The sequence below is a fragment of the Carettochelys insculpta genome, chromosome 7, assembly GCF_033958435.1.
Source record: "Carettochelys insculpta isolate YL-2023 chromosome 7, ASM3395843v1, whole genome shotgun sequence".
Taxonomy (NCBI): domain Eukaryota; kingdom Metazoa; phylum Chordata; order Testudines; family Carettochelyidae; genus Carettochelys; species Carettochelys insculpta.
In genome coordinates, this window is record NC_134143.1 from 29,967,029 (window position 1) to 29,992,581 (window position 25,553).

The following is a 25,553-nucleotide window of genomic DNA, read 5'->3' on the forward strand; positions in this document are numbered from 1 at the left end:
GCTCCAGTCCAATCTGTCTTCAGTTGCTGGGTCGCTACCAGCTGATACTAAATCAGAACTTACCTGAAAATGTGTTCTCTGCTTTATTTTAATAAGGGAAATGGGCTAATATGGGGCCAGCATCTGATAAGAGACAAATAGTCAGGCCATACCCCTCTTCCTACTGTGGGAAAGGACAACCTTTATAGAGTATCAACACTTACACATTATACAAACACCATCAGTGGTAAATCTGAAATATCTATATATGGGTGGCTGATCTGAGAAAATGAGGTTGTTTCACAAGTAGACTTTAACACTTCATAGATCTGCAGTTTTCTCCATTCCTCATGAAGAAGTAAAACTAATTACCCAGAAAGGAAATCTGGCCATAAAATACCATTTGGCTGTTTCCTTGGGATTTTCTCCTATCCTTGCAAAAACAGGTACGTGTGAATAGATTTAACATACAATCTCACCATTGTCCTATTTTGACATAGCACCTCTTCTGCATAGTTATAGCATAGGCCATGCAGGAGTGGGGAAAAAAACTACTGCAAAAAACTTGTTCTTACTGCAGCTCAGTTTCATCTGCAGGCCTACTGGAACATGAACATTTAGAACAGGAGATGAAGATCAGGCCCAGCCTATACTAAAGGGGGAAAGCAAAATAATAAAACTTCAGCTACGTTAACTATGTAGCTGGAGTCAGTCTACCTTAATTTGAACTTCTACTCATCTCTACTGTAGAAGGCTGTTACCTTATTACTCCACAGGAACAGGAACACTAGTGCTGGAAGCAGGGCCTTGTGAGTTCAACTGAATATGTACCTCTTAAGACACACTAAATCAAACTCCAGAAGAGCAATGGCCAGCGCTGTGACATGGGTCCATATTTATGGTTGCTTTCACTCTTCCTCTGATATGAAGAAGTAACATAAGAAAGAAAAGCTATATCACCACCCCTCTATGCAGTTACTAAACTAGTAATAGGCAGAATGTTTGAGTAAGTCATCTGACTCCACACAACTGCAACTAGTGATCAACATGGACAACAATTATTGCTCCTTAGGATTTTTGGTGGTAACGTTTAGTAAAGGTTATGTTCTCTAACTTATCAAACACCTAGCTAGGGCGTTTCATGCAGGCAAAATATCTTCTAGAACTAGTTACTTTTCGGGTTGTGAGGCAATTAGATGAATTGTGAAGCTGCTGGCAGGAATGGGTGCCCCCACACACCCCAAGCTGTGAGCAGCACAGTTGTTAGGATGCAGAGCCCTACAGCTGCAGGGAGCCAGCGGGGTTGTGGAGCACTGCTGGCAGCCCTGCAGCAGTGGGACCCCAGCTAGGAGCAGACTAGGGCCCCAGCTGTCAATTAAGGCATGTTAAAGTCTATGATTTACTGTGTTAATAAACACATTAATTCTGCCCTACATTAACATGCATTAATTAACAACCCTAGTTACTTTACAAGGTTAGTTATCACTCTTTACTTAAAGTCACCCTGAAAAAGAAAAAAAGCAAATGTATGGCTGAAAGGGATTTCAAGAACTCCAGTACAATCCCCTGCACTGATAGCACCACATAAACCAATTAAGCTGTATTTCTAATGTTTGAGATGGTGTTATCCTTAAGCTCTTTCAGTATATTCCAAAGTGGCTATGACTTTACATAGAAATGACAAAGTGTGTTTTTCTACCTAAAGCACACTGAGCCGTTTGTACTGTATTTCTCTCCTTGCCCCCACCCAAAAAAAAATGAAGTTTTTAGTAGGAAGGTCGTGCAATACTTAGACAATACTGATAAGTATAGAAGTTGGAAACCAATCTGATGTACTTAAAGCAGTGCAAATCTACATACCAGACCAAATCCTGCTCACTTTATTCTTGGAGGTACTGCCCATCAGTGGGACTGTGACTAAAGTGATCAGGGTTTAGCCAATGTTGTGAGGCAATATAAGATATACCTGAAATATTAATATAAACTCACATTTGAAGTACTTAAATGACAGCTTATTTACAGTTTTGTGACATCAAACATTTTATTTCTTCAAACAAATCACGTTTACAAATATTTGCATTTTAATTTACAAAATTTTTAAAACTTTTGAAAACTTTTCTTTATAAAAGGTACATGAGCAATTACACTTACTCTTGGCATGATCTGTAGAGCACTAATTGCATAACTATTCAAAAGCTACAGCTATACTTTTCATGTGCAAGAATGACTTATGAAGCTTAGTTAAAATACAGAATTGTTTTAAAACCATATTTTATAGGAGGTGCAATCTAAATCTGTGGACAAAACAAGTAATTGGGCTGTTAACTCATGTGGTTTCAAAGGCCAGTGCAGATCTGGGGGGAAATGCAGATGAAATTAGAACTAGAATAACAAATGCATGTATCAAATAAAAGATAGACAGTTACCAGTAAGATTAAAAGGGAAGTCTATAAAACAGTAAGTTATCCAATTTGAATGTATGGCACTTGAGGTTTGAGCAACAGCTCTGGTCCACAGAAATGCAAATGTTGAAATAGGTGAGAGATGTAAGCTAGAAAGACCACGTGAATGTGCTACGTAGAGACACATAGTAACACTGATTTAAAAAGAGTACAGGCTGATGTAGAGCACAGTCCTGACAAGTTTGTGGGTAACAGTCCAACAGATCAAGCTGAGTGGAAAAAGAGGCTGACTCAAAAAGTGCTGAGAGGTAACATGCTGGTGTTTCTTCTTTTATGGTGTGATACAGGAACAGAGCACTTTGGAAGGAGAGGACTTGGAAAGCAGATCCCATGTGATAAGGTTAACACAAGAAAGAAAAGAGCATATTTAGGAGTAAATTCTAGTTTGGAGCCAAATCCCACAATGAGTTCAACATGCAATGGTCATTGCAGGACTGGAGCATCCATATGGAAGAAGGAATCTTTGTTTTGGCAGTGGTCTCTTGTTTGTTCTTCCAAATGGTCAAAAGTTTAGATTGTTAGTGCCATTAGAAATGAGGTAGTAAGCAGAGTGTAAGTGAGGTTTATGCTAAATGTGATTTACAGGGCTGATATGTGGCTGTACTGTTATTGAACAAACATCAAACACTACAGGAATAGGTACACGTGTTCTCTTCTGCAAAGGGGTGGGCAGGGACAATCTTCTCCCCTCAGCAAGGAGCAGAATGGTTCTGTGGCCTGAGGTAATCTATTCCACATCTGCACATTACACATTGTTAATAAATAGTCTATCACAGTTGTGAAGAACTTGAAAATGCAACACACATACAACCAATGTAGTAATGAGCTGCTTTTGCACAGTCTTTGTGATGTGAACTCTCCTATTTACATAGCTCTGAAACCTAGAGATGACACATTTTATATTGTTGACATTTAGCAGTCAGAAGCTGGGACCTGGGGCTGTGAGGACCTGTGATTAGGCAGGAGCCAGCTGTGGGCACTGAGGGAAAATGACTTTCCCTCATTTGGAAAACTCTCTTATCTGGCTTGGGTCAGGTCCTGAGAGAGCTGGATCAGAGAGGTACATCCATTACAGGTACTGTACTGTACAGAGTGCCGCCACACAGAGGAGGCAGCCACACTGCCCAGCAAAGACAGCTGCGTACCAAGTTGAAGGGAGGACCGTATCTCCAGGTAATTACAGTAAACTCTTGTTTAACCAGTATTTGAGTAACTGGCACTCAAATAACCAGCATAACTCAGAGCCACACAGCTCTGGTCTGGGAGGTGGGCAACGTGACACATGGGGAGAGCAAAGGAGCTTGCCAGCTGCACTCACAGGCTACGTCTACACATGCCCCAAACTTCGAAATGGCCATGCAAATGGCCATTTCGAAGTTTACTAATGAAGCGCTGAAATGCATATTCAGCGCTTCATTAGCATGCGGGCGGCAGCGGCGCTTTGAAATTGACGCTCCTTGCCACCGCGTGGCGCGTCCAGACGGGGCTCCTTTTCGAAAGGACCCCGCCTACTTCAAAGTCCCCTTATTAATAAGGAGCGTCAATTTTGAAGCGCCGCTGCCGCCCGCATGCTAATGAAGCGCTGAATATGCATTTCAGCGCTTCATTAGTAAACTTCGAAATGGCCATTTGCGTGGCCATTTCGAAGTTTGGGGCACGTGTAGACACGGCCACAAGTAGCAGGCTCCTGTGCTCCCTCCATCCGTCTGTCATTCCTGCCACTGGCAATAGCTACAAGATACAATGTAATAAGTGACAGCAGTAAAATCTCATTGGTTTAATCTAAAGGGACATTTAGAAGGTAACTGACAAACCTCATGTCTTGGAATCCTGTTCCTTAAATTAAAAAAAGACATACTTAATCTAGCCCCATTAATCATGTAGTTAGTTAACAATTTAAACAGACAATAGCACTACCTCTCTCCTCTGAATTGGATTCCTACCTGCTTCCAGCATGGGCTCTGCAGCAAGCTGCCTGCTCTTAAAGGGAAAGCTCCGGAGCCCACCATGGAGCCAGCTGCAGCTCTCCCCTTGGTGCCACCCCCCTACTGTCCCCCCGCCTGTGGGTCTCCACCTTAGAGGGTTTTCAGAGCCTGGGAGATGGCAGCTGCAACCTCCTCCTGCCTAGGCCTCTGCCCCAGCTCATGGCCATCCTTCAACCCAGCACGGAGCCAGGAAGAAAAGTGCAGAGACAGAGCTGTACAGAGCACGAGCAATGCTCCACCCTCTGGGGGATCCTGCTTTGCACTGCCCTGCATCCCTGCCTGCTGCACGTGACTGCAGCCAGCAGGGTCCTCTGCAATCCTACCCAGTGTAAGCACTGAACTCTCTATTATCCAGAATATTTGATTATCCAGCAACCTCCCAGTCTCATGGGTGCCAGATATCAAAGCGTTTACTGTACATTATTCCTCATGGATATTAATTCCCCTCTATAAGGTAGTAGTCTTCGTGCTACAAGAACTGCATATGCAACACGTACAAAAAAGCATTACCGTCCCATGGTTAAGCACTCAAATATCATGACATGAGTTAAAGGTTCACATTCAACTCTAATTCTGCCTTTGTATGTCTTGGTACAGACTAATTAATGCCATTTTTACAGAGCTACTTGTTAAAACAGAACTGCAATTTAGAGAGGGATGTGCGTGTAGTCCAGGACAGCTTGACTAAGAGTATGTCTTCAGAACACAGAAGATCAACCCAGTCAGGGTTGATCTTCCGGGGTTCGATTTCGCATGCTAGTGGGGACACATGAAATCAAACTATCAGGGTTCAACATTCAACCCCTGTACTCCACAATCTCACAAGGAGTAAGAGAGGTCGATGGGAGATTCCCAAACCTGCTCCATCCTTTGTGGGTGATGAATCTGAGGAACAGTCCCAGATCGAAGTATCATTAGAAGAGGTTTTGGAACAAATAGAAAAACTTAACAGTAACAAATCACTGGGACCGGGATGGCATTCACCCAAGGGTTCTGAAAGAACGCAGATGTGAAATTGGGGAATTATTAACTGGGATTTGTAACCTATCCTTTAAATCAGCGTCTGGACCCAAGGGCTGGAAGACAGCCAACATAACAGCAATATTTAAAAAGTTAGTTGAAACAAATTAGTTGAAACAATAGCAAAGAATAAAATTGTCAGCCATGTAGAAGAACATAATTTGTTGGGTAATAGTCAACATGGTTTCTGTAAAGGGAAATCATGTCTTACTAATCTATTGGAATTCTTAGACGGGGTTAACAAACATGCAGACAAGGGGGATCCAGTAGATACAGTATACTTAGATTTCCAGAAAGCCTTTGACAAAGTCCCTCACCAAAAACTCTTGTGTAAATTAGGTTGTCATGGGATAAGAGGGAAGATCCTTTCATTGATTGAGAACTGGTTAAAAGACAAGAAACAAAGGGCAGAAATAAATGGTAAATTTTCTGAATGGAGAAGGGTAATGAGTGGTGCTCCTCAAGGGTCAGTCCTAGGACCAATCCTATTCCACTTATTCATAAATGATCTAGAGAAAGGGGTAAATAATGAGGCGGTAAAGTTTGCGGACAATACTAAACTGTTCAAAGTAGTCAAGACAAAAGCAGACTGTGAAGAACTTCAAAAAGATCTCACCAAACTGAGTGACTGAGCAACAAAATGGCAAATGAAATTTAATGTGAGTAAGTGTAAAGTAATGCACACTGGAAAAAATAACCCCCAATATACCTACAATATGATGGGGTCTACTTTAGCTACAACTAATCAGGAAAGAGATTTTTGGGGTTATTGTGGATAGTTCTTTGAAAACATCCACACAGTGTGCGGCGACAGTCAAAAAAGCAAATAGGATGTTAGGAATTATTTTAAAAAAAGGATAGAAAATAAGACAAAGAAAATTTTATAAAACTTTATAAAACTATGGTATGCCCACATCTTGAATACTGCATACAGATGTGGTCTCCTCACCTAAAAAAGATATTTTGGCACTAGAAAATGTTCAGAAAAGGGCAACTAAAATGATTAGGGGTTTGGAACGGGTCCCATATGAGGAATGGATAAAGAAACTGGGACTTTTCAGTTTAGAAAAGAGGAGACTGAGGGGGGATATGATAAAGGTATATAAAATCACGATCGGTGTGGAGAGGGTGAATAAAGAAAAGTTATTTACTTGTTCCCATAAAATAAGAACGAGAGGACACCAAATTAAATTAATGGGTAGCAGGTTTAAAACTAATAAAAGAAAGTCCTTTTTCACATAGCACACAGCTAACCTGTGGAACTCCTTGTCATAGGAGGCTGTGAAGGCTAGGACTATAGGAGAGTTCAAAGAAGCACTAGATAAATTCATGGAGGTTAGGTCCATAAAAGGCTATTAGCCAGGGGGTAGGAATGGAGTCCCTGGCCTCTGTCAGAGGCTGGAGATGGATGGCAGGAGACAAGTCACTTGATCATTGTCTTCAGTCCACTCCCTCTGGGGCACCTGGCACTGGCCACTGTTGGCAGACAGGATGCTGGGCTAGATGGACCTTTGGTCTGACCCAGTAATGGCCATTCTTATGTTCTTACAACCTCCCTGAGTAAAGATGGCCAGGTAAGTCGACTGAAGATATGTTGATTCCAGTTACACAATGCTGTAGCTGGAATTGTGTTTCTACACTCAACTTTAAGATCTAGTGTAGACCTGCCCTAAAACAAGCACTGGTCAACCCCTCAAAGAGAACAGGAGCAGACACTCTCTTCTGTACCCTTCTAGCACTGTAGCTCTAGGTTGATAAAGTTCTAAAAGTCCTCAGGAGCACAGCAGTTTGTCATCAGCCAATGGAGAACACCTAAATCTAAAGGAAGAGAATAGTGCAAAGGCTTGTATTGACCTTATAATCCATGGAAATGGAGATATGGGCCTCGTTGATCTTACCAATTCCATAGCAAGCCTTAGACTCTTCATACCATGATAATGTTTAATGGCACTTTTGTCCAAATTCTCCCTATCAATTCACAGCAATGTATGGGGCTAGTTGCAAAGCCAAATTAATTATGCAGAAAACATACAGTTCATCCTCTAAATTAACACTTAATAAGTATATGATTTTTCAAATGGTCATTTGGTCAAATAGAGCCCATTTTGTTTCAAAATAATGATGTCCACAACTTCAGTGATGATTATTTCCTTTCCACATTTCACCTTTCTCATCTCAAAAAAACCTTTCCAACTTTTTCTTCTAAATTTAAAAAGTATTTTCCCACCTCCACTATTTGCATAGTGAAAACAGGTGAAACTGTTTCTACTCAAAAAGTTTCCATAACAAAATTTGTAAACAACAATCAAGTCTGGAAAACTTTAGTTCAAAAGGTGAGCATGCAAAAGTTACAACCAATGAAAGCAGGGAGTTAGAACAGAAGGTATTATACAACCTAGGGTACATCTACACTTGCCAGGAGATTGACCCCACCAGGGGTTTGATTTTACATGCCTACTAGGGACATGGAAATTGAACTCTCAGGGCTCGGCAGCTGACCCCTGTACTCCTCATTATCATGATACGTAAGGAAGGTCACCAGGAGAGTTTCTTCCACTGACCTCCCTAAGTGAGGACAGGCAAATAAGATGATCCTATGTAATTGATTCTAACTACACAACTGTCATAGCTGGAACTGCATATCTAGGATCAACTTCTAGGTCTAGTGTAGTGTAAAGTAGCCCCTAACTACAGTAGTCTCTGCCAAGTAGAATCTAAAACAACAGGTGATCAGCCGAACACAAGGGATGTGGTACTTAGTATTTCAAGTCCAGTCTCTTTCATATATTTAAATATACTTCAGAAACAAAGAGTAATACAGGACTTTAAGGCCTTTAATATAAAAATGTATAGATTCATAACTGAGTGGCTCCTTTATTTAATATTCTTAAACTAAACGGAATCACGCCTGGAAGTTAATTGGCTAAGAAAAGTATTTTACTGCTGTACTACTGAAATTTGCAGTAAGACCAGAATTAGTGTGTATTTTATTGACATGTTTAGCTTTTAAAGCATTTTATCTGGATATAAACATATTCAGCAGACTTGGTAGCTGAAACAGAAGAATGTTTAATGCACTAACTCAATATTTAGCCTCTAAATAAAGTATTATAATGTAAACTAGGGGATGAAATATTAAAAAAAAAATCAGAATACTGCTAAAAATTGTATTTTTCCCTTTTTGGCCACTGAATAATTAGAAGTAAATAAAAGTCTTATATTCTGTAAGCATAATGAAAAGAAAAAATGTTTCTGTTGTGCATCAGTTGGAATATGATCTGAAAAGAACACAAAAAAATTTAATTTACATTTCTGAAATTATCTCCCCCAAAGATGATTTTCTATGTAACTAACATATTCCTGTTTATCTCAGAAATCTGAAAATCAAAAGTATAAAAAACCCAGACACTACAATTAAAGTGTTTTGAGTGTGAAGTAGTGATTTTTCTCTAATGTAACATGGCAAATACGTAACATACACTTAAGAATAATCTAAATTTATAATTCTGCCCTCAGATATGCATATGGAACTTCTGTTGACACCAACTGAAGTTGTTTGCATATACCTGAGAATAATTTTGGCTATTATAAGGGTGTACTATTTCCTAACATAACAGCCTAGTTTTTTAAAATTAGTATATAAATAAAAAATAAGAGAAATGTTAACTGTAAATACTTAAACTTCATTTAACAAAAATTAGTTTAATATATTTTACAAAATTGTTTAATTTGTAATATATTATTTGGAATTAGCTTGCACATTTATTCACTGTCTGTGTCTGGGTACAAAACTGAACAGTTTCCTGTCAAACTTTCGATGAATGTCTTTTAGCTATCATTACATGGGCTCTGTTGAGGAAAAACTTCAATATGAAATACTCTTCTGTCTTTTAGAACTGTATAAAAATCTTTTATTCCTTTGCTGCTTGTTGGGTGCAACAAATAGAATCAAATATTAAAGGCTGGAATCTGTAAAGGAAAGCAAAGGTGCTAACATCCATTTCTTAGTAACTTTCATTGGGAGATGGATACCTAACTCCCTTGGGCCTTGTCCACACAACAAACCAGATCTGTCAGTGTTGGGCATTACAGGACAGCTGCTGGACGACAGTTACAGTTGACAAAGGCAACACAACATCTACACTCATGTTGCACTGACTTGGTATATTGACTGTGACTCAGCACTGCTTGATGGCATTGTCAGGTTAACAGGCCACTTACATCAGTAGGAGACTAAGTGTAGACACATAAACACAAGGTGGCTTATGCCTACCTAATTCTGTAGGGCTTAGTATGTTTGAGAATCCAAATCTAAACAGCTTACCTGTATTCCAGAAATATACATGTCACTAGTTCACATTATATTTTTAGGTAATATGTTAAATAGCAATAGTTCATAAATATTTTGTAGAGGAATCTTATGGCATGTTAGAAGAACATCTCTGTATAAGAAATGCATGGCAGGAATCACAGACTCGTACAGGCTTTGGTGAGGATGGCAGAGGCAGTTCATTGTCAGAACAGGCGTTACAGAAAATTTCACCACAATTTCTACAATGATGCTAAATAAAGATGGAGAAACCAGAGGATATTTTAAATTGCACACAGAAAGTATGCTATACGTTTGATATCAGATGCTATAACAAATACAGAACAAGAACTCTGAAATTAAACTTTTTAATTCTAGGTAAGAAACGAGATGGAGGCTTTGTAAAGATAAATAGATAACACATGAAAAGCCACAATCTGTAATGCTTTTCTAGACAGATTAACCAACCTATAAAGCCTTTATTTTTTCCCCTGACCTAAGTGAAGTACAACTAAAATTAACAAAACCAAATGAATATGCCATATAATTAACTTTATATGTGGGGCTTAATTTTGATCCTCAAAACCTTTGCATGCACTATCATATATGCTGTAAAATAACATGCTAGAAATGTCCAGAATTACATTTGTAGAAGCCAAATATGGATTTGATTTGCAAACAAAACTATCTATTCAGAATCTCACCTAGTAGTTAAAGGAATTTAAAATAACAAATTTAAAAAGGTAAAGATAATTTAATTTCAGAAGCAGATAAAGCACATGCACAAATACAACCTTCCACAAGCATTTTTAAAACTCAGAATATTCATATTTTCTTAGTCTTTTGTATAAATTCAAATTTCAAGCAATTTTTAAACATGGTTCACATGTATATCACCAAATTTAATAATTGCAAGCGGAAGCTGGGCTGCAAGAAAGTTCTAGACAAACTTGTAATACATAGGCAAAGTATATGGGTTAGGCCCCATGCTGGCCAGGGGAGGATTGGAGCTGGCATGGTACTGGGGGGTGGGGGAGCTGGCTGGGGTAGGGGCTGGCATGGTACAGGGGACGAGAATTCTATTGAGAGGCTGGGCCGGACCCCGCACTGGCCATGAGAGAGGATGGCATGGGCAGAGGGAGCACTGGCGGGGGGCTGGGCCAGGCCCATGCTGGCTAAGGGAGGGGCTAGGGCGGGCACAGTGTGGTGAGGGTGGGGAAAAGTCCCTTGCAGAGGCTGAGCCAGGCCTAGTACTGGCCAGGGAGGGGTGGGGGCTGAGGCAGTGTTGGGGGGAAACATGGTAGTACCTTGCCCAGACAGACAAATGGACACAGCAAATATAATAATATCTGAGACACTAACAAATCTCAGGGAACTGAAGAAGTTATTTAAAAGTCTGAACCTACAAGGTGCACTGCACAGACAAACCCATGAGGTCATGAGTAAGGCTCTGTCCAGGCACAGGGGTCTGTCCAGATGGAGCATCTTGTAGAATTAGGGCCTCTGTGTACGTAAACAAACACAGCTGGAAAAGTTCAAATACAAGCATTACAGGAAATGTCCCTAAAATAACTACATATTAACTTGTGTGAGAGAATCTCTGCTGTACATCTAAGAGTAGTCAACCAAATGTTCTTCCAATATGACATTTAACGAATGAGAATTGATATAGTTCTCTACCCAAAGTTACCTTCCTTTTGGAAAGTGAAAATTCCTTTTCACATAACTTGCAGTGTGTAGCCTCTTTGTCTTTCAGCCAAACTTGTCCCTGGAGGGAAGAGGAAAAGGTTTTTTCAGAGAACACAAAATATTTGTAGCACAAAAAGAACTTTGAGGGTCTTATGAACAAGAGTGCTCAAAAGAAGCACTATTCTTTATTATTTGTATTACAATAGCACCTGGAGCTATACCACTATCATGCCAACCACAATCAGTGTCCCCTTCTGTGACACAAACACACAAGAGACACAAGAGATGGCTTCCACCCCATAAGTACTTGAACAGGATGTGACAGTCTATACACAGTGTTCACTCTTTTTATGAAATTATGTTACATTTTTTATAAAATATGACTCGAGGTAACATTTGAAAACCATCACAGATCATTACTGTCCTTATATGAGTGGCAACACTGTATGTAAAGTTGTAAGAATTTAGTGCATAAGAGGTAGGCAATAAGCAGCTTGCAGGCCAGACACTGCTCACCAGGGTTAGCCCCTGGCAGACTGCCAGATTCTTTATTTACTTGCATTTTCACTGATATGGTCACTTGTAGCTCTCATTGATTGTGGTTCACCATATATGGCCAATGCGAGCTGAGAAAAGTGGAGCAGGCTGAGCCATCGTTTCTTGCACCTCCCATTGACCAACAAGGGTGAACCACAACGAAGAGGAGTTGGAAGCAACTGTACCTGTTCAGGTAAATAAAGCATCTGGTGACCAGAGGTTAACATTGGTGAACCATGTCCGACCTGTGGGTTGCTTATTGCCTACAACTATTCACTCTGAAGGATCTCCATGAGGAGGGAGGAGGAGAACATTCCGTCTGCAGCCTGGGGCAGTTGAAGAGAATCTGATGGGAGCCAGACTGCGCACGTGATCAAAGGAGCACAAACAGCGAGAGGTGGTAGTTGAGCATGCACGGTCCGACTGACTACTGCCACACCAGGGCTATCAAGATGAGGTGAGCCTGATCTAGTCTGACCTTGACCAGAAGCTTTGAATCAAAGGAAGCGGGGGAAAGGCATAAAGAAGGGACAGTGGGTCCCTGGCTGGGGCATAGCACATGACCAGCCATGACTAAAGGCATCGCATGTGAAGTATGGCTAGCTTGACCATATGCATGGTAGTGGCCATGTGACCCAGCAACTTGAGCCAAACGCACACCATGACAATGGGAGAAAGTCACACCACCAGGACGAGGTTGCACAGGGCCTACAATCTCTGAAGCAGGAGAGTGGCTCTGGCAGAGATAGCATTTATGTGAGCCCTGATGGACTCTACGGACTGCATGGGTTGAAGTGTGGACTTCTCATAGTTTATGTGGAAGCCCAGGTTTAGCAGAAGGTCTGTGGTGACTGTAACCCTCTAAAGGGCCTTAAGGAATGATGTAGGTTTTATGAGACAATTATTCAGACGGGGAAGATGAAGACCCTGTGACTTTGCAGGTGGGCAGGCATGACTGCCAGAGTCTTGGAGGACACCCTGGGCACAGTGGAGAGCCCAAACAGGAGCACCCAGTACTAATAATGGTGGGACCCCACTGTAAATCAAAGGAAACGCTTGTGCGCTGGGTGAACTGTGATGTGGAAGCAGGCATCTTGTAGATCGAGAGCTAAGAGCCAGTCTTTTTTGTCCAGTGCTGGAATAATGGTTGCAAGAGTCACCATCTTGAACCGTTGATAAAGAAAGTATTTGTTGAGCCTCCTGAGGCCAAGGATAGGCCACCACTGCCCCTCATTTTTCTTTTGGGTTAGGAAGTACATGGAGTAAAACTCTCCAGCCTGAAACTGGCTCAGCAGCACCCAGGCAGAGAAGATGCTCATGAGAGGGGTCACTGAAGAGGGACAGGGTAGAGGGCTGGGAAGGGGGGTAGAGTTAACTGGGATAATGTAGCCCCAGGCCACTAGCTCCAGGACCCACTTGTCCGAGGCAATGGCACCCATATTGTGCAATGGCTGGAACAGAAAGCTTTTCCAGACTCCCAACCACACCCTCAAAACTGCTACTTAGGTTGCTGACAGTGGGATGCTGTGGGCTGTTCGTCCTGTTGCCGAAGAGATCTTTGCTGCTGGGATCTGTGCCATTGGCGAGCTTCAGAACATTGCAGTGATTGCTCAAACTGCTCCTGTGGTCTCTGATAAGGACAGTACTGGGTCCGCTTAAATGTTGGGGGGTGTACATCCCCAGTGCACGAAGCACAGTGCGAGAATCCTTCACAGAGTGATAGGCCCCATCCATCTCCTCCACAAACAGATGACTTCTGTCGAAGGAAAGGTCCTCCACCTTCTGCTGCAGGGATCCCCAAGGACTAGAGCCACAACATGTGCCTCATGACCACAGTGGAGGCCATGACCCTAGTCATTTCCATTGTGCAGACTGGAGTGCCATGTGGGTAATGATGTGGCCTTCATGGATTATATTTATGAGAGCTGGGCATTGCTGCTCAGGCAACATGGCTGTGTAGTTCACAACCTGCAGGATCAACGTGCTAGACGACTACGCTGTGCGCCCCATGATGTCCCACTTCTTACTCATTTTGTCCTGAGGAGTGGAATGAAAAGATCTGGTTTTATTGTGGATGGCAACTGCCACTAATGCATCTGGCTGTGGAGAGGTAAACAGAAACTATGAGTCCTTACAGGCCACAAAGTACCATTTGTCATCCCTCTTGTTCGTGGGAGGAATGAGTGCTGGCATCTGCTAGATGATGTTGGTAGGGTCGATCATGGCCTCCTCTATGGACACTGCAATCCTGGAGGAAGAAGGGACTGCAAGGTGCAGAGAAGTCTGAATTTTTTAACCAGCACCTCCTGCAGGTCCTTTTCCTGGGCCTCAGTCACCCACCTAAATAGCTCCTGTAAAGCCAGTGAGTTGTCTGCAAAGGGATGCAAAACGGAAATCACTGTGTCATCTGGTGAAGACGAGGAGTGGTGTAATGGGGATCTATCCTTATCCTCCAAAAGGAAATCTTCAGCCCCAGAGTGTTGTGATGGTGTGTATGTCACCAATGTGTTAGGCTGTGGAGACATAGGGCAGTCCCTGGACACCATGGAGCATGGGAGCAGGGCACCCTCACCTACCAAGAGGACAACTGAGGAGCTGGTTCTTGAGGGTATGAGTAGTCATGTGCAAACCATGGTGGGGGCAGCTGCAGATAAGCCACAGTACGGAGCACATCTTCCCAGTTGGAATGCATGGTACTGAAGTGCTGTGCGGAGATGACACTCTGGCAGTCGAAACTCCTGCCCTGGGTAGGTGGTTTGGCCCCCATGCTGTGCAAGAACCCCGAGCATCTAGACAAACATGGGGATGTAGGCGGCACCAGGGACATGTGGTGCAGGAAGCTGGGAGGAGCCAGTGCCATGTGCATTCTTGACGACTCGTGCTCATGGCACCGCCTAGATGCCTAGTTGCACTCCAGTGCCAGGGGCTTTGGCAAAACAGTATCTTAGTGCCACGTCAGTACCTTCTTCAGTGCCATGCAAGAATGGGGTAGTGCCTTGGCCATGGACCTGAGGTGTCGAGTCTGGTGCCTGGTGCAAGTGGTGCAAAGACTTGGAACGGTACCACTTCCACTCCAGGCCTGGAAGGGAGAGTGGGGTCTTGGTTTTTGAGGACCTTATATGCCCAGAGGTAGAGGTAGCTGAAATCAGCAGTGTAGATGGCATTGGAAGCGCCAAATGTTGGTGGCTCAGCTCCAAGTGAGCCCGCTTCATCATTGCCAGCTTTGACGGTGATAGGGATATCGCAGCAGTCTTTTCAACTGGCACGGCCCATGAAGACAGTGTTGGTGGCCAGGAATGCACCAGAGAAGGGCCTGCCTTCATAGATGGGGTGCCAACCAAGGTAAAGGGACATGGAGAGTCTGTACCCTTTGTCTCCCATGCTGATTTCTTGGCAGAAGGCTGCTCCAGGGCCAGTAGCTGGAGGGAGTTTTCATACAGGTAAGTCTTTAGCCTGTTTACTCAGTCCCTCCTGGCCCGACCATGAGAATGGAGTAATGGGTGCATGGGGTTTGGTGGCCTTCACCCAGGCACTTGATGCAGGAGGCATGGCCATCGGAGGCTGGCATGGTTTCTCTGCACATTGTGCATCGCTTAAAGCCCGGGGAGACCAGCATGGCAATGACAGCAACAAATTCTAACACTAACTAAACTTGTCTAAAACATTTGTTGCTGTTGTTAGAACGCATAACAGGAGAAACAACTTGGAGAAGGGTATAGAAACACTAAACTAACTAAATTAACTCTTTTTGTCTTTCACAGAGAGATTAAAGTTCCATCAGCAGACAAGGACGGTAGAGAAGGAACCAAGGGGCCCACACCGTGTGTACACCAGAAAACACAAGGAAGTACGACTACACATGCACAGGAACCACAAGCTATAGAATCTCCAAGCGCCGGCACAAGGAGGCACCAACACTCACAGTGGAGCACCCACAGGAACACTACTGGAAGACAAAGAACAGTGTGCATATCATCTACCATTGATGAAATCATGGACCTTATATGAGCTTAACCTGTCCAGTAAAGGGCTGGGGAATACAAGATGCACATTTCTTGGAGACGGTCTGTGACTGGGAAGTTGGTGGTGTGCCCAGTAAGTGGCCACATCAAGTGGCTACAGCATTCATGCAGTTAAACTGAGAGTGATTTTACATGTCAGAGGCTGTGTAAGAGCAGGACCAGGGGTGTGCCTCCATTCTTGTGCCTTTGATTGTGATAAGAGTGTGCAGCAACTCTTACGGGAGGTATACTTTGAGGAAAATCATAACAGGCAATAATAGTTTCAGAGATACATTTAAAATGTCCCTGAATGCAAATAGTCACTCCCTTAGATTAATCTGAAACAGAAACAAAAGTAATCTAAGGGGTCTTCCAGAATGGTGTAGTCCCGATCAAGGAAAAGGCTAACACCATCTTATTGTCTAGTGTATGAAAAACAGACTTTGTCAACTGATGTAGCTCAAGAAAAAAAATCTGGAGGATGAGTAGCTTGGTTGAGGCTGTAAAACTACATTCTTCTTGGAAAACACAGTAAGAGGAAGATCTGCCATTAGAATCCCATCTCCCCAGTTTTTCATCAGCTGTAATGGCTGTCCCATTTTTGGCAGGACAGCCCCATATTTCAGGCGCCAGAAAGGCATCCCGACTTATTTCAACAAAGGAGCTAATTGCCCTGCATTCGTTCCCCTGCTGGAGCAGGTGCAGCTGCTGGTTGGAGAAAAAGTACAGTACTTGTGTGTTCTCTAGCCACAACAGAGGGAGCCAGCAGAGATTCCTGTCCTGGCTGGCCCCATCCTCTGGGCAGCTGCCCCAGCTCATGCCATGGACCTACCCTGCCACCCCAGGGTGGGTGGGGCTGCTCAGAGTGCAGGGCTCCTGGCTGGCCAGCAGCATAGGGGGACGATGCCCAATTCCAACTGGTGTCCCCACTCCTCCCCCACCCCTGGCAGCCCACGACCCCGGAGGCAGAGTAACGGCAGCTCCTGGCGGAGGCAGGACACAGCCATGCAGACAGGGGCCAAGGTGAACGCGGCCAAGCTTCTTGCTGCCCCTCCCCCCACCTCATGGAGTTCTCCTGGCCTGGGGTGGGTTTGGTGCAGTGGAACTGGCACTGAGCTGGGGAGACAGGGAGGCTGTGGGGGGGCCAGCAGTAAGCTGGGGGCAGGGAGGCTGGGGGGGACTGGCAGTGAGCTGGGGGGCAGGGAGGCTGTGGTTGTTGGGGGTTGGTGGTTAGTGGGACCTCTTGCCTGGCCGGGGTCCCTCGGCTTCTCCTGGCCTCTGGAGAGTGTCTGCTCGTAGCCCCCTCCCTGCTGCACTCCAGCCACCCTGCACAGCAGCCCCCTGCCCACCCCCCCATCCATGGCTCAGGCTGGTCAGCCAGCCGGAGAGCGCCTCCTCCTCCTATCTCCTTGTTCCATATTTGGGAAAGGGAAATATGGTCACCCTACCCATCTTCAAAGAGAGAGGTAGCAACAAGTACAAAGGATTGTTTCATGAAGTAGTTAAGAACCAAGTCAAGATCCCATAAGAGTCTTACTCTAATCTGAATTTTAAAAAATGGTTAAGGCCTTTTAGGAATCTTGTTGTGGTCAGATAAGTGAATATTGATTTCTACCACATGTAAAGCTATAATTGCCACTAAACAAAGGCCTTGCTAAAAAATTTAGGCCCTTCCATTAGTTCTAACTCCAACCAGTAGTCCAATATTGAAGAAAAATGAGTGGGTTGAAGAAAGATGATGCGAGTCACACCACAGATTGTATCTTCTTCATTTCTGAAGGCAGGTGTGTCTTGTAGATTCCTTTCCGCTATTTCATGGTACAGTAAACTCTTTCATATCCAGCAGCCTGGATACTCAAATATTCTAAATAATAGAGAGGTATCTCTAGAGATACATAACACTAAAGAAAAACAAGATTAGATATTAAGAAACAAACAAAAATATATGTATGCCGAGTACTTCATCTACCAACAACTTCAACTACCAACAACTGTAGTATTGTACATTGTGAACTTACACTGTATTTGCTGTATTTATTTGTATTTACTTTCACTACACTGTACGTATGGAAAATGTAACTAAAATTTACTTATGGTTAAAATGCTGGTTATTTGAGAGTTCCGGATGATAGAATGCTGGATAAAAAAGAGTTTACTGTATCTTTGTTTTCCACTGAACGATGTGATCTCTCATCTTCAAAACTACTGATGAACCAAGCTTGCAGTTGCAAGACATTCACACTGGGGTGCATCTCACCTAGATCCTGAGACAACCATCAAAGCAGGTTAAAACAAAACAATTACTTCCCTGGGATTCAGCTGAAAAGTTACTGCGCATAGGGGTTGGGGTAGATCAGCCAGCCTAAGAAGTCCCACACCAAACCCAAAATAACCAAAAACCCAATCGCATCTAACTAAACATTTCCTTTCTGCTTTCTGTATGTCCAGATCTGTTTGTGGCCTGGATACTTACTGGATTCATTAAGCCCTGCTCTGACTTACAATGTCTCTCTCTCTCCTCTGACCACACAAAAAAAGGTAACTGCTTCAATTCAAAAGATCCCTTTCTCTTCCCATTGGCTCACCTGGCTGCTTGACAACAGACAACCCACTCTCTCTGGGTTTAACCCTTTACAAGCATTCATTCATGACAATTACCTGAAATAATTTTATCATTAATTATTTGAACTATAGGTTTTAGGCCCTATGTAATTAATCAAGGCCTCATTTCACAGGTACTCTAAAAGCAAGTAAGAAGGTAGTTTTGGGCACGAAGAGCTTCATAAGCATTCAGGATAGTGCTGTACAGCCAGAAACTCAACAGGTCCAAAGAGGTTTCACCTGGCTCTTTTAAAAATTTATGTGAGTTATACTATGATGAAATCCTTAGTGATCACAGACTATATTATAGTAATTTATACTCAGTAACAGTTCACTTCCTTATGACTAAATAACCTTTGCTGGATTTTAACTTTGCCAAGTGAATAGTGACTTATTTCATACTTTTAAACTAAAAAATTAAGGTGTTTTGATAGCAATTTAAACACAAAAAGCAAGGTCCCCTAGCAACATTCCAAACAAACTAAAGTAGGTCTAAAGCAGTTAAATGGCACTGTTAAGTGCTTCAGAACATGCCTATTTATCTCATCCTGAAACATGAGACCATATAAATGAAAATCTACTCAAAATACCTACCTTTGGAGAAACAAATCTCCCACATTTAATATTTTCAACAAAATAATTTTAAGAAGAAGCCTCCCTCCTTTACTCTCCAAATCTTACTAACCTGAAATGCTTTATTTGCTTCTTTTATATCTTCTATTTTAAGCTTTGATCTAAACATAGAAGATTATACACAGTTTAGACATTGAGAGTAATTACCGCACATGGTTAAAATACTTTAGAAGTTACCATAATTCTAAGAAATAAGGGCAAATTATTATTAACATCTGGATAATATATTGTTAAAGTATTTATTTTAACAGTAGCATCCAGAGGCCCCAGTCAAGTTCCAGACCCCAAAATGTTCAGTGCTGTACAAACACCAATGAAGACATGATCTCTTCTCCAAAAATTCCAATCCAATGAATGATGGTATATATTTAGCGCTTGTCTAGACTTGGTCAATTTATGCCAATGTAACTAAACCTAGATGCAAATCCTTAATGCTAACACAATGCACTGCTGCAAAATGGGGTTTGGAACTTACTGTGTTAAGCTTCTCAAATGCAAGCAATTCTATACGTAGCCCAGAATTTACTCTGGGTCCAATTACATCCATGCAAAACAAAGGAGTATAGACAGGGCTGTAAGCTACATGGTACTACTCTATTTGACACAGGGTGTAAAACATGGGAAAACTAGTCACAGCATTACTATTTACAAGAGAAAAATACCCTTAAACAGAGAAAACGTTCCTCAAAAATGCCAACGAGGAAAGGATGCTGAACCATGTTCAAAGCATACTGCTAATAAACAGTCTGATTAAATGAATGGTGTTTGGAGTTGCCATTTCATACGCTGGAATCCCAGGACTTATAGAGAGACTGAACATGTGCATGCATCTAATGACCCCTGCTTGTTAACAATTTCTGAGCTCATATGTCAGCAACCTGCATCTCCGAAGAGGAGAGGATTGGATCCATATGAGCTATCATCTCAAGTTATAACGAATCTTCCTGTTGTAGAATACACCACTTTTGATTCCTAACAGAATTAGCCTTCAGTGAAAGAGTTCACACAAATGCTCACACTTTATCCAGCAATGTCCTCAATGCATTTATTAAGAGACAGAAGGATCTTAACTAGAAAAGTTTGAGGAATCTCTTAAATTCCCAAAAAGCAGTTTTAATTAGAACCATTTTTTTTAAAGATGGATATTAAGTCCATTATATGATTACTAGAGAATACACACCACCCTAATCTGATGGTATCTCTGTTCAGACTGCAGCTAGACCCAGGACATTTGTACACAGCTTTCTTTTCTGAAAATTTGTCAAATAATTTCCTCCTACTGAACTGAATAAATTAATCTGAAGCCAATAATTCTCCCTAATTTCCTCATTTTACATGGCAGATGCACAGTTATTTTCAATAGCCTTTATCTAGAATGTTACGTTGCAAAAATCAACAAGAAAAATAAATTACTCGCTAAGTTTGCAGGCCAGTTCTTGGAGAGCTTCTTCTTGGTCATGACATATCTTTTTCAGCTGCATATTTTTGTCCTGTAGTTTAAGGAATTCCTTTAAAAAATAAAAGGTGAAGGGTTAAAGAAATAACTGTGTACACAATTAATCAGAGTTAAGTCAGATAGTTAAAGGGAAAGACAATGATTACAAATAGTATTTTGGTAATCTCTAAAACATAAATAGCAATCCCATAAACGAAGTGGTGTGATGGAAGAAAGAGAGAAGAGGTGTCCACATAATTAAGCACCAGTGATTTTGTTGTGTTCCTGACAGCCACTCATGTTGTGTGACTTCTGCTTCCTCTTGAAATATTCAAACTTTTTGGCTGTAAAGTCCCCAAATCAAAATCCAGTGAAGTCAATGGAAAAGACTGCTACTGATTTTGATGGGCTTTGGATCAGACACTGAGAAATACTAAGGAAAACCCCATTCTTGTACTATTCCCATAAAAGGAAAGGTAGAATTGGTGGGATCAAGAAAGACCAGCAAAAGGGTCAGAATATATATGTGTCTAAATTCACATTACCCATGTTTCATGTTAGAAATTCATCTCTGTCAAAAGATCTACAAAAGCATGAAGCACTGGGGCCTACACTATCTATGCCACCCCCAGTGTTCCACTGCCCTGGCATCCTTCTTGCACACAATTCTTTTGCCTCTCCATTCCTAAAAATATTGCGTGGGTTGGAAATTGATACAGCAGGTAGAAAGGTATGACAAACTTGTGCTTACAAAGGGCATTTCATATTTACACCAACATTTGTTTTGTATTTATATATTATGCTCACTTCCCCTGGGAGCCTTGAAGTTTTTAGAAGACTGACAGACATACGGTTGGCTTTCAAACTTTACTACTGAAAAAGAGGTTGTTGTGTACTTATGAGTACAGTTCACATGATGTTCACTTTTTTCCTATCTTTCTGGCATTTTCACCTTCTCATTTTCCTTGCAACTTCTGAGGAGGTCACAAACACCTCAAATAGCTGGAGAGCTTTTTCAGTCCTACTTTATGTGGCTGTGATCCTAACTATATCAAGGAAAACACATTATTTGGAATGTACAAGTCAGTGCTTTCTTTTCTCCTACGGAGTAAAGAATTCACATTTTTCTTTCTACTACATACAGATGGGTATTTCATCTTACAATTTAATGATGTCAGATGACAGTTTTCTAAAGAAACACTTACACCCTATTAAAAAAAATTACTGCTATGATTCTGTGATCTTCACAGCATAATTATTTTCTGTAAATCAGTTAAAGTTAGTGGTTTAAAACAACAGAATTTCAACTGGCCTCTTTATTGTACATTTTGAAATATTTTCTAAAGCTGAAATGTTTGGGAAAATATTTCTCCCTCTTTCATTGTAATTTTCATTGTCTGTTCTTCCTTTAGATTCATTCTTCCTTTTAGAAATAGGCCTCATCCTAAATGCAAATCAAGAATTACTTCCGCTTCAAAAACTGGCGAGGCTACATTTTGAACATAACAACACATAAGCACTGTGATACAAAGATTAACATGGCCTGGGACCAATACAGTTATATAAATGAGCATTCAATGTGCTGTCTCAGCAAGAAAGAGGATATTGAATGGGGAAGGCATGAAGGTGTATATACACCTGTTGAAGTCACCAAATAGCCTACCTAGATATTAAATATTGCATTCAATAGTATATATGCAAGAAGAGAAAGAAATAATATCACTTGCAAAATATTTAAAGACACTTAAAGATTAAAGATATCAAAATCTAATTTAAGGAGAGAGCTTGATAAACTTATGAAAGGAATTACATAGATATTGCCTGTGACAGCACAGGTCAAGATATTATTACTTGAGTACCTTCCAAATGTATGCCCCAGTCCAAAAGATACATACTTTGGATATTAATAGGGAGGCAATGGCATATCTAGAAGAGGACAGAGATGGTCAGACACTATGATCACAGGCACAGCATTACAAACTGAAAAGAATATAGAGGAGAAGAGTGCTCTCATTCCCTTCCTTCAATGCATATCAGGAGCATAAACCAAGAGGACGAAAGAGATAAGACACGACACCAAAGAAGAGAAAGTAAACAAAGAGAGAGCATAGAATGACAGATGGGCTCATCCTCCAGACACCATGATACTAACAGAGAGAGAGGAATGACACAATCAGACAAGGTTTAACAAAAACATTTTTCATCTCAAATCTGCCTTTAGAAAACAGTTTTAACCTACATTTGGTGAAACTGGGTGTAACTTCAGACCGCTGAATGTTTTAAATCTACTTCCCTCTCATTTGGTTCTCTTTGGTTTCTTGGCTGCCTAATGACATTTTAAGATTTTCCACCCTTTTTGTTTAACTCTTAAACTGGCTTGTCCAAATGATATCAATTCCTGATATCTGGTGAGAATCAGAGGGGCAATGTGTGCTCAATTCCAGAACATAGTCAGAAAATGGCCTATCCTCAAAAATTCCTCCCAAGGTAGTAGCTGCAGACAGTAAGAGATCTGGGAAACATTTGATATCCTGTCTGACAGGATGTGACATTTTTAAAATGAAGATTCAGAATCTAATTAAAATTCCAATGAAAAGACTTATAAACAGCCATTCACTTTAGTATCTGAGCACTTGACAAAAATAAAGCCCAAACTCTACACTGCACAAAAAAAGGAACCATAAAAATTCCAGCAATTCTTGCTGCCTAAAAACATCTACCAAAAAATTGCTAAGAACAAGAACGGGGCATCCAACCTTTTTTCATCACAGGCCCCGTGGAAATTTTTTATGTGTTTCAGAGGGGCCAAATACAAAATATCTCCAAACCAACCATGCCCCAGGCCTAAACCCCTCACAGTACCAAACCTTCTCCAGCCCCAAACTGTCCCCTGCCCACCCTCTGGTTTATCCCCCATCTCCACCCCAAACTGCTCTGCCACTGGCCCCATGTCCCAGCTGGGGCTCTGCCCCCTGGGGCCAGCAGCAGCTCAGCACTCCAGCTGCTGGAGCTCTGCTGCTGGCCCCACGTCCCAGCTGGGGCTCTGACCCCGGGGCTGGTAGCGACTCTGCACTCTGTGGCAGCCAGCCCTGCAACAGCTGGTTCCACCTTGGCAGCCAGCCACATGGGCCAGATAAAAAGCCTCAGCAGGCTGGATTCTAGCACGCAGGCCACCTGTTGAACACCCCTGCTCAAGAACAACCAGACAAATGACAAGTCCAGTATTGCCTTACCTCTGGGTAATAATACCACTAGTCACAAGCTATGAGAGCTCATCTGAGAGGGCTACACCAATAGGAAAGAGGCCCAGTACAGGGCTCTGATATCAGTCCTAGAGAGTTCGGTTGTAACAGACATGAATTTGTTGATATGTGCCTCAATGGGCAAAATTCAGGATCAAATTATCTTAAATGAGACACTAATGTCCTCACATTTAACTGTGGGTTTTGCTAGTTAATCTGGCTATTCAAAACAGAAAATATGGTTTAGGCTACTTGGGCCTGTAAAACTAAAGAAATCAAATCAAATAATTTAAATCTATAGTTTATGTCTCTAGGGCTACGTCTACACTAGCCCCAAACTTCGAAGTGGCCATGCAAATGGCCACTTCGAAGTTTACTAATGAAGTGCTGAAATGCATATTCAGCGCTTCATTAGCATGTGGGTGGCTGCGGCCCTTCAAATTTGATGCGCCTCGCCGCCGCACGGCTCGTCCCGACAGGGCTCCTTCTCGAAAGGACCCCGCCTACTTCGAAGTCCCCTCATTCCCATCAGCTCATGGGAATAAGGGGGCTTCGAAGTAGGCGGGGTCCTTTCGAAAAGGAGCCCTGTTGGGACGAGCTGCGCGGCGGCGAGGCGTGTCAATTTTGAAGTGCAGCAGCCACCCGCATGCTAATGAAGCGCTGAATATGCATTTCAGCACTTCATTAGTAAACTTCGAAGTGGCCATTTGCGTGGCCATTTCGAAGTTTGGGGCTAGTGTAGACATGGCCTAGAATACATTTTATTTCTATTGGCCCAGGTAATAAAATCATGAAAACTCCTAACATCTATTGTTGGATTCTTTCTAGTTACTTGGAAATAACAGTAGGTTCCTGAAATCCTGTCACACATTCCATTCAGGAATATCCTTCTGTGAACATACTGCTGTAACAATTTCATTTGGAAGTCTGTTACTACACAATAGTGGAAGCCCTGCTCACCTGTTTCAGATCATGTATTATCCCCAGGACTAATCTATGGCTTCCTCTATTTTTGAGTGTGTAATTTCCTCCAGCTTGAAAGATTTTAATTATGTTAAAGTTGAAATGGCATTTTGAATTTATGCAATTTTTTACATTTACCCAGGTAAGTACTTTAAAAATTGCCTGAATATATAGAAGTTAAGGTCAGACACTTTTCAAGAACTCTCTCTGACCCAAAGTAAATGGCAATATAGACCTATTCTCTCACTTATCAGTGCCCTCCAAGCATTAGGGTCTGAGCAGATTCTATTTTCCTCATGATTTTCAGCCTCTTGAATTTCTCTCAAAAGAGTGTACATCTCTTAAATCCCAGAAGCAATTTCTGATTACTTTATTTTGTTTGTGGTTGACCATTCTAAGACATTCCTCTAGAAAACACACAGAACCTGTTTGTGCAATAAGGATTTCCCAACAGATTCTCTAACATCAGGCTTTCTAGTACCAAACTGTGAACACTGGGAGTCTGTCTGGTACATGAAAATATCTATTTTAATTAAAATCTCTGATCAAATTCAAAGAACAACAGTAGCAACTCACAAATTAACTTCATTTTAGATAGATGTTAAAGGCCAAGTAGGACATTAAGTTGCTCCTCCACACACTTGCTTCTTTTCAATCACTTCAAAGGTAAAGAAATATAAAAATACTATAGAAATTG

General features: G+C 41.9%; 1 protein-coding gene across 5 annotated transcripts in view; it reads right to left on the reverse strand.

Annotated features, from left to right (window-relative positions):
- RUFY2 (RUN and FYVE domain containing 2) overlaps positions 1–25,553 on the reverse strand; it is a 71,941-nt gene that overhangs the window by 918 nt on the left and 45,470 nt on the right. For 2 of the 5 annotated variants that reach the window (XM_075000219.1, XM_075000220.1), the window contains exons 15-18: positions 20,630–20,724; positions 19,269–19,317; positions 11,446–11,523; positions 4,104–10,008 (exon numbers count right to left, since the gene is read on the reverse strand). In XM_075000219.1, coding sequence (XP_074856320.1) covers positions 9,865–10,008; positions 11,446–11,523; positions 19,269–19,317; positions 20,630–20,724 — 366 coding nt within the window. In that variant the 3' untranslated portion in view covers positions 4,104–9,864. Of the gene's footprint in view, positions 1–4,103; positions 10,009–11,445; positions 11,524–19,268; positions 19,318–20,629; positions 20,725–25,553 lie in introns of those variants that run through there. The other 3 variants (XR_012646287.1, XR_012646286.1, XM_075000221.1) reach the window with 3 other exon arrangements.